This window comes from Melospiza georgiana, unplaced genomic scaffold, assembly GCF_028018845.1.
Source record: "Melospiza georgiana isolate bMelGeo1 unplaced genomic scaffold, bMelGeo1.pri scaffold_29, whole genome shotgun sequence".
Classification (NCBI taxonomy): domain Eukaryota; kingdom Metazoa; phylum Chordata; class Aves; order Passeriformes; family Passerellidae; genus Melospiza; species Melospiza georgiana.
Genome location: NW_026652215.1, coordinates 8,105,056 through 8,115,154, shown reverse-complemented (window position 1 = coordinate 8,115,154; position 10,099 = coordinate 8,105,056). Strand labels below are relative to the sequence as shown.

Genomic DNA, 10,099 nt, shown 5'->3' with positions numbered 1-10,099 from the left:
AAGAAGTCTCCTGGCCCTTTTTGTTTATTTCAGCAGGTATCCTCAGAGAAGTATTGGATGATATCAAAGAGATAGCTTTGAAAGCTTTAATCCAGGTATCGGATGGTAGCACCCCCAATGTGGACTACCTTGGGTGGCTGCAGCTAAAGCTTTAGGACCATTAGACCATCTTGGGTGCCTGTTAAGTAAGCAAACCAATGCTACCTCCTTCACAATGAGTGGCCTGCTTTCAGACATAGAGACCATCAGACATGCTACCTTGCAGAACAGCGGTAGAATTTTCATTCTGGGCACACGGGCATGGCTGTGTAGACTCTGAGGGCATGTGTTGCATGAACCTCTCCAGCCACAGCGAGTCAATCCACAAGAGCATTCAAGTACTGAATGAAGAGTTCAAGAAGCTTCAAGTGGAAAATAAAGACTGGTTCAATAAACTCTTCCAATTCAAGGGATAAAAGGGTTGGATGATGTCTATCTAAAACAGGACATTTAATTTTCTTAGCTGTTGTTGTATTGTAAATTGTCTCATGTTTGTTTAGATGCTTTCAGAAAGCCTTACAAAATTCTTTCAGTTCCATCTTGGCTGTAAAACAGAAAGAGGGAAGATACCCAATACAGGCTCCTCATGGACTCCTTGCAGGAGAGAACTGGAGGTCAGGATGGCACAAAAGCCTCTCAGAGACTCAGTGTGGGCAAGGAACTCCTTAAAAGTACCTAAAAGTATTCTTAAATACATAAAGTACCTTAAAAACCACAAGTATCTAAAGCCATTAATGAGCCCCACTGAGTGTCAGTACAAAGCTCTCCAGGGACTTCTTAAAGCAGATAATTGGGGCCATGATTGCACAAACCTCTCACAGAGTCTGTATCAAAAGGGAAACACCAAGTAACTAAAAATAACTTCAGTAAGCTGAAGTACTAATGAGCCGCAATGAGTGTTGTTACTGACAAAGCCTCTCCAGGGACTAATTAAAGCAGATAATTGGAGGCCATGATTGCACAAACCTCTCAGAGACTCCAAGGCAAAAGCCAATCTCAAACTCCTTTCAAAAACCTGCAGTCCCTACAGGGAGCATTAAGGTTTCCCCAGGGCCATTGTTGAGCAAGGCTCCCCAGGGACTCCTTCCAGCAGATCCTTGAGGCCACTGGGATGTGGGCTAGGGGGGGATGCTGAGGGCAGGACAAGGGGCTGACAGTGCCCAGCCTGGCTGAGGCTGTGCCAGGAGGCCCCAGTGCCTCAGGACAAGGTGTCTCCTCCCAGCCCTTGGTGGCACAGACCCTGCTGTGCCCCAGGGCACCAAGACTTGGCTTCTCTTTGTCCCCACCTGTCATCACTGCCTCCAGTTCTCTGCTCTGCCTGCGGCCTGGGGACACTTTCTCAGTTGTGTCCCTCACTGAGACCCATTAAAAGTCCAAGGAACTTTGGAGTTGGATTCTGACTTGGAGTTCTGGAGAGGTTTCTTCAGCTCCCTCTCAGGGACTGATGTTCAGGGCCTGAGCACAAAGCCCCAGAGGCTCATTAAAGTCCTTGTGCTGTGTCTGTGCTGCTGAGCTGGGCTCCTGGCACAGAGGCAGCTCCTGGTAATCAAGAAGAGCTTCAAAAGCACATTTCTCTTAATGAGCAGCTCTTCTGCCAGCCCAGCAGGGCTGGGACACTGCCTGCAGCCACCCTGGGCACAGCACAGAGGCACAGAGAGCTTCAATCAGTCAGGGCTGGGAAGGTGCTGAGAAGTGCCTGGGGCAGAATCACTGCCAGCCCTTGGCACAGGAATCTCTGGCTGCAGGACAATGCAGCTGCAGCTCCTGGAGCCATCTCCTAAAGCTGGAACATCCAAATGCCTGCAGACCCTGTGAGTACATTTTCTGATTGTCTCTTGTGCAGACAAGCCACGGGTTCCCAGGGCTGTTGTGCAGAGCAGGGTCCTGCAGCCCAGGGTGCTGTGCTGGGGCAGGGACTCTGCTGCCTGCCAGGGACAGCTCTCAGCCGGCCCTGGCAGCTGCTCCCAGCACAGGGGGACAAGGTCTGGGTGGGAGGAGACAGCTGGTCAGGCTTGGAAATGTTTTCTTTGTGTGGTTAGGATTCTGCATTGTTCAGGACTGCTCCCAGCATGGCATTTAGCTGTACAATATTTCCAAGTAGGTTATACAGGGAGCACAGCAAGGCAGGGGTTGCATAAATTGGAAAATCTTGCTTTTTTAATCTACTGCTTCCTGTTGCTAGGATGAAAAATTGCACATTGATATTAATCTCTCAGTTAAGATTCAGAAAAAGAAAAAAGCTTTTTCTCAGATGGTACTAAGCCAGGCAGTGACAGAAACCTTCACAGAGCCCCCTAGAAGCTGCATCAGTTTTGCTTTTTCAGCCTCCTCAGGGTTGCTCTGACAGAGCCATAAGAACCTGGAGAGCAGGAGCTGCCCCTGGGCAGTGCCTGAGCTGGGAGGGGTCTGCAGGGCAGAGCTGAGCCCCCAAGGCTGGGCTGTGCTCTGGCAGCACTGGCAGGGCCCAGCCCTGGGCACAGGGAAGAAGCTGCTGGCAGGGACAGCTCCAGGCAGCAGAGCCCTGGGCAGGCAGTGGGGGGAAAGTGCCCCCAGGCTGTGCTGGGATATTTCAAGTCCTCTCCAAACCCAAGTATTCCATGATTACTTTTCTTACAGATCCCCATGCCAAGACAAAGAAAATGTCCAACAGCAGCTCCATCAACCACTTCCTCCTGCTGGCATTGGCAGACACGCGGCAGCTGCAGCTCCTGCACTTCTTCCTCTTGCTGGGCATCTCCCTGGCTGCCCTCCTGGCCAACGGCCTCATCATCAGCACCGTAGCCTGCGGCCACCACCTGCACACGCCCATGTTCTTCTTCCTGCTTAACCTGGCCCTCAGCGACCTGGGCTTAATCTGCACCACTGTCCCCAAAGCCATGCACAATTCCCTCTGGGACACCAGGGACATCTCCTACTCAGGATGTGCTGCACAGCTCTTTTTCTTTCTGTTCTTCATCTCAGCAGAGCTTTCCCTTTTGACCATCATGTGCTACGACCGCTACGTGTTCATCTGCAAACCCCTGCACTACGGGACCCTCCTGGGCAGCAGAGATTGTGCCCACATGGCAGCAGGTGCCTGGGCCAGTGCCTTTCTCTATTCACTGCTGCACACAGCCAATACATTTTCCCTGCCCCTGTGCCATGGCAATACCGTAGGCCAGTTCTTCTGTGAAATCCCACAGATCCTCAAGCTCTCCTGCTCCAAATCCTACCTCAGGGAATTTGGGCTTCTTGCTGTTAGCGGTTGTTTGGTGTTTGGTTGTTTTGTGTTCATTGTTTTCTCCTATGTGCAGATCTTCAGGGCTGTGCTGATGATCCCCTCTGAGCAGGGACGGTACAAAGCTTTCTCCACCTGCCTCCCTCACCTGGCTGTGGTCTCCCTGTTTGTTAGCACTGCAGCCTTTGCCTACCTGAAGCCCCCCTCCATCTCCTCCAAATCCCTGGATCTGGCCCTGTCAATTCTGTACTCAGTGGTGCCTCCAGCCCTGAATCCCCTCATCTACAGCCTGAGGAACCAGGAGCTCAAGGCTGAAGTGTGGAGACTGATGACTGGATGCTTTCAGGAACATTAATCTGATGGCCAATTGCTGCAAACTTGTAATACAAGTCATCCTTCTGTTGGTTTGACTGTAGGTTTTTTTTTTTCCTTTATATTAGTTTTCTCATATAGTTTTCTCATAATGTCCACAAATAAATGTCTTTGTTTGTGCCATTTCTCATTTTGTTTCTCTCCAACTTCCCTGTGGCCACAGACTTTGTCAATGAGGGATTGCGCTCTGGGTGACTTTAAAGGAAATAAAGGATGTCCCAGCTACGTCTTCTGCAGAGATGCCCTTTTGTTTCCTTCTCTGGAGCTGCAGTAGCAATGTCTGTGTGCAGAGCTGGGGGCAGATCAGTGCTGGCCCAGCAGCTGTGCCCAGAAGCAGCAGCAGCACTTGGTGTTGCCAGTGCTGCTGCCGTGGCCCTGCCCCGCTGCCCTGGTGGCCCTGGTGTTGCTGCAGGGCCTGAGTGCTCTCGGGGCCAGGCACAGCCCTGGGGGTGGCAGTGCTGGGGCTGCAGCAGGGACAGGCCAAGTAATATAAATAATTTGTAATATAAATAATCTTGGATAGTTCTTTTGGATTTGTCCATTTTTTCCCTGTGTTTTAGTTTTTTATTATTGTCCACAAAGTAAAACCATTGTTTGTGCCATTTCTCATTTTGTTTCTCTGCACCTTCCCTGTGTCCACAGACTGTGTCAATGAGGGGCTGTGTTCTTGGTGTCTTTAAAGGAGCTAAATGATCTCCCAGCAAAGTTTTCTGCAGTGATCCCCTTGTGTTCCCTTCTCTGGAGCTGCAGCAGCACTGTCTGAGTGCAGAGCGTGGGCCAGATCAGTGCTGAGTCCATCAGCTCTGCTCCTGCGGGCCACACCATTCCTGACCCAGGCCAGGAGCCATTGGCCTTCTTGGCCACCTGGGCGCACTGCTGGCTCATGCCCAGCCTGCTGTCCAACAGTGCCCCAGGTCCCTTTCTGCCTGGCTGCTCTCCAGCCACTCTGTCCCCAGCCTGTGGCACTGCAGGGGTGGTTCTGGCCAAAGTGCAGGACCCGGCACTTGGTCTTTTTCACCCTCAGCTTGTTGGATTTGGCCTCTGGATCCAGCCTGTCCAGGTCCCTGTGCAGAGCCCTCCTACCCTCCAGCAGATCCACACTCACACCCAGCTTGGTGCCATCTGCAAATTTGCTGATGCTGGACTCAGTCTCCTCATGCAGATCATCAGTGCAGATATTGAAGTCCACGCTGGCTGGCTCTGATCCCTCGGCCATCCTGTGGGCGCCCTGTGATGGCACTCAAGGTGATCTGTTCCATAACCTTGCCGGGCACCCAGGTCAGGCTGACAGGCCTGGAGTTCCCCAGCTCCTCCTTCCAGCCCTTCTTGGGGATGGGCTCACACTGGCACCTCCAGTCCCCTGGGACCTCCCTGCTGAGCCAGCACTGATGATAAATGATGGAGAGCAGCTTGGGGAGCTCATCCACCAGCTCCCCCACCCCCGTAGGATGGATCCCATCTAGTCCCAGAGACACCTGTGAGCATCTGAGAGGATCAGCGGGTCACCAACTTCTTCCTTGTGGATTACAGGGACTTTTCTGCTCCCTGTGCCCATCTACCAGTTCAGGAGAACACTTGTTCTGAGGACAGCCTGTCCTAATATTGAAAATTGAGAGAAACAAGATGTTAAGTAGCTTAGCCTTTTATCTTTAATTACTGTATTCTTCACTGCATCCAAAAAAGACTAGATGTTCTCCCTATCCCATGTTTTGCTATTAATTTATTTGTAATAACATTTTTTTATTATTTTTTACAGAAGTGGCCAGGTAATGCTCTAATTGAGCTTTCGCCCCTCAACTTTTCTTTCTGCATGACCAAATAACATTCTTAAACACTTCCTAAGTTTCATGACCTTCTGTCAAAAGTTGCGTCCTTTTTTTTCCCCTGAGTTCCCATAAAAGCTCCACAGCCAGCCAGGCCAGTCATTTTCCTCTCTAGCGCATCTTCTGCCACACTGGGACAGGCTGCTCCTTCCCCCTTAAGATAACTGTCTTGACATGCGTCCATGTTCCCAGTCCCCTTTGTTTTTAAGGGCTGTTTCTCTTTCAAAACATCAGTACTTATTTGGTATTCCCCAATCCTGCAGCCTAAACAGGTCAAAGTCTGCCCTTCCTAATTCCAGTGTGGAAGTTTGGTAGCTGCCACTCCTTCTTTCACCGAACATTGAAAACTTGATTATTCATGGTCACAGGCAGCCTCTGAGCCCCACATCTGCCACCAGCCCTTCTCTGTTTGTGAACAGCAGGAGACAGAGCTTTCCTTGGCAGTGGGAGTGTTACCAAAAATTCAGCAGAACAGAAAACTCCTTAACCCCAGTATAGCATTAAGAATCAGCTTTCTTTATTCAGCTGGATGCACGGGGGATGGCTCCTCCCAAAGCTCTGCAGGCTGAGTGCAGGAAAGTTTCTGTTTATATTCTGTATATTGCACACATATTCATTGATTTTCCCAGACTAAACATAAATATGATAATAATTTCCCCAAAATCATTAACATATTTCCGCTGCCCTTTTCCCATGTGTTCTTCTGTCCTGGGGGTCTCTCTGGTGGTCCCTGGTGGTCGTGGACCCCAATGTTCCAGTGGGGCAGGGTGAGCTGGCAGGAGGCTGGTAAACTTTTAGTTCCTCTTCTCACACAATGGGCATTGTGTGGTTTCCATCTGTGACATCAGAGACCATCTGTGTGACATTAGAGAATGGGCTGTGACATCACAGAGAAGGCTGTGACATCGCAGAGCATTGCCGCCACTACAGGGGCTATGGTGCGGTGTCCCGGGTCGAGCACGGCTCTCTGGCAGCACCCCTGCCACACGGACCGAGACACGCTGACACCAATGTGGTGGACAGTGAAATGGCCTTTATTAACTGCCAACAGGGGTAATTTATAACAGGGGGTAACGGCAGGGCAACGGTAAAGGGAGAGGGGTTAGGCGTAATATCGCGAGATCTCCCAGATAACACGATATCTTAAACCCACATTCCCCTCCCCCCTTCATGACCTATTAAAAACATAGGAAACGGTAATGTAAAAACTGCCTAGTGGGATAGTAACAAACTTGTAACTGCAACAAAACAAACAACTGTAACAACTTTTAAGAAACTTGTGAGTGTAAATATTTAACAAATGAAAAGTTAAATAATGTAACGCACACAAAACTAACTATCTCTAACTGTTTTTCTAAGAAAAAAAATATGAACTTATTTAAAACACAGGGCGATTTGTCAGGGGCCTGATTGAACTGTGACTTTGGGCATTCTTGCAGGACTTCCTCAGCTTATGTGTTGTCATCAGAGCACCAAATTGTCCTCCCAGAATCTGTAATCTGTTTGACTTTAAAACCAGGGTGTTTTGGAGAGCCCATGTCCGGACTCATGTTCTCCCCAAAACACCCTTTGGACCCCTTGGCACAGGAAAAGTTCTGGGTTGACTGGTGTTCCATCTAAGTAGAGTCAGAACTTGGCCAGAGTTCCAACTCCACTTGACGGATACAGTTGGGAAATTTAGGAGACTAGAGAATGGAAGAGTACAAAGCCGTGGCTAATTCCAAGTCCTGCACGTGTGAGATAGTGTGTCCTTGGGCCTAGCTGTAGTAGGATAACAAATAGTGAAAGATACATGAGAAAAGAGAGATGTAACCCCTAAGGAATGAGGAAGAGTTCATGGTATAGTTTAACCAATAGATTGCTTGGCTTGCAGAATATTCATGAGCTTATTATTTGCTGTATAAGTGTTTGATGCTTTCTTCAATAAACTGGACCTGTGATGAACCACCTGGTGTCCTGGTCTCCTTCCTACGACAGAACCCCATAACCACATGACTGTGATGGACCTCCATAACCCCATGACCTTGATGGACCTCCATAACCACATCACCCTGATAGACCCCCATAACCACATGGCCTTGATGGACCTCCATAACCCCATGACCCTGATGGAACTCCATAACCCCATGACCTTGATGGACCCCAAGGACCTTGATGGACCCCCATGACCCTGATTGACCCCCATAACCCCATGACCTTGATGGACCTCCATAACCCCATGACCCTGATGGACCCTCATAACCACATGGCCCCATGACCTTGATGGGCCTCCATAACCTCATAACCATGATGGACCCCCATAACCACATGGCCCCATAACCCTGATGAAACCCCCTGGACCCATGACCCTGATGGACCCCCATAACCCCATGATCTATCCCATAACCATGATGGAACCCCATGACCCTGATAGACCTTCATAACCACATGACCGTGATGGAACTCCATAACCCCAAAATCATGATGGACCCCATAACCCCAATAAATCCCCATGACCTTGATGGACCTCCATAACCACATGACCCTGATAGACCTTCATAAATCCATAACCCTGATGGACCCCCATAACCACATCACCTTGATGGAACCCCATAACCCCATGACCCTGATGGAACTCCATAACCCCATGATCCTGCTGACCCACCATGACCTTGATGGACCCTCATGACCCTGATGGACCCCCATGACCCTGATGGACCCCCATAACCCCATAGCCTTGATGGACCTCAATAACCCCATGACCCTGATGGACCCTCATAACCACATGGCCCCATGACCTTGATGGGCCTCCATAACCTCATAACCATGATGGACCCCCATAACCACATGGCCCCATAACCCTGATGAAACCCCCTGGACCCATGACCCTGATGGACCCCCATAACCCCATGATCTATCCCATAATCATGATGGAACCCCATGACCCTGATAGACCTTCATAACCACATGACCGTGATGGAACTCCATAACCCCATAATCATGATGGACCCCCATAACCCCAATAAATCCCCATGACCTTGATGGACCTCCATAACCACATGACCCTGATAGACCTTCATAAATCCATAACCCTGATGGACCCCCATAACCACATGGCCTTGATGGACCCCCATAACCCCATTACTTTGATGGATGTCCATAAGCCCATAACCATGATGGACCCCCATAACCCCATGACCCTGATAGACCTTCATAACCACATGACCTTGATGGAGCTCCATGACCCCATGGCCCTGATGGAACCCCATAACACCATGACCCTGCTTACTCCCACGATCTTGATGGACCCCCATAACCACATGACCCCATAACCCTGATGGACCCCCATAACCACATGTCCATGTGCGGGATGTCCCTGTGTGGGATGTCCCTGTGCGAGATGTCCCTGTGCGAGATGTCCCTGTGTGGGACGTCCCTCTGCGGGATGTCCGCGTGCGGCGCGAAGCCACCGGCGCCCCACAGGAACACCTGGGGCAGCTGGGCCACCACCAGTTGCAGCGCGTCACCCGTCAGGACGGGGTGGCAGGACACCGGGGACGAGCCTGGGGGAGAGGGGACACGAGTGAGGAGACCTCGGAGACCTTGGGGACCTTGGGGACTTTGGAGATGTTGGAGATGTTGGGGTGATGGTGTGATGGGGATCTTGGGGACCTTGGGGAGCTTGGGGACACTGGGGACCTTGGAGATGCTGGAGATGTTGGAGACCTTGGGAATCTTGAGAACGTTGGGGACTTTGGGAATATGGAGGTTGTTGGGCACATTGGAGATGTTGGGGACCTTTGGGACCTTGGTGACATTGGAGATGTTGGGGACATTGGAGATGTTGTGGACATTGGAGATGTTGGGGTGATGGGGACATTGGAGACCTTGGGGACATTGAGATGATGGGGACCTTGGGCACACTGGAGATGTTGGGGTGATGGGACATTGGAGACATTGGAAAACACTGGGGACATTGGAGATGTTGGGGCACTGAGGACCTTGGGGACATTGGGGGCACTGGGGACATCAGGTGCACTGGGGTGATGGGGCCTTGGGGACCTTGGGGACATTGGAGAACGTTGGGGACACTGGAGATGTTGGGGTGATGGGGCCACGGGGACATTGGAGATGTTGGGGACCTTGAGGACCTTGGGAGTATGGAGGACACTGGGGACATTGGGGATGTTGGAGCAATGGGGACCTTGAGGACCCTGGGGTCATTGGGATGATGGGGCCTCGGGGACACTGGAGATGTTTGGGACCTTGGAGACCTTGGGGACCTTGCGAATATGGAGGGTGTTGGGGCTGTTGGGGACATTGGGGACCTTGGAGATGTTGGGGTGATGGGGACCTTGGGGACATTGGGGACCTTGGGGACATTGGAGATGTTTGGACATTGGAGATGTTGGGGTGATGGGACATTGGGGACATTGGAGATGTTGGGGACCTTGGAGATGTTGGGGTGATGGGACACTGGGGACATTGGAGATGTTGGGGTGATGGCACATTGGGGATCTTGGGGACCTTGGGGACATTGGACAGGTTGGGGTGATGGGACCTTGGGGACATCTGAGGACCTTGGGGACCTTGGAGACCTTGGGGACATTGGAGACCTTGGGGACCTTGGGGACATCTGAGGAGACCTCGGGGCCATCGTTCTCCCCGA

At 51.0% G+C, this 10,099-nt stretch overlaps 1 protein-coding gene across 1 annotated transcript; it reads left to right on the top strand.

The window, feature by feature from the left end:
- Window positions 1-3,059: 3,059 nt before the first annotated feature.
- Window positions 3,060-7,619, top strand: LOC131096419 (olfactory receptor 14J1-like; the record flags this gene model as incomplete). Its single annotated transcript, XM_058044756.1, has 3 exons — window positions 3,060-3,521; window positions 6,321-6,504; window positions 7,429-7,619. Coding segments are annotated over 3 exons (837 nt in total), but the record flags the coding sequence as incomplete, so codon positions are not given.
- Window positions 7,620-10,099: the final 2,480 nt, after the last annotated feature.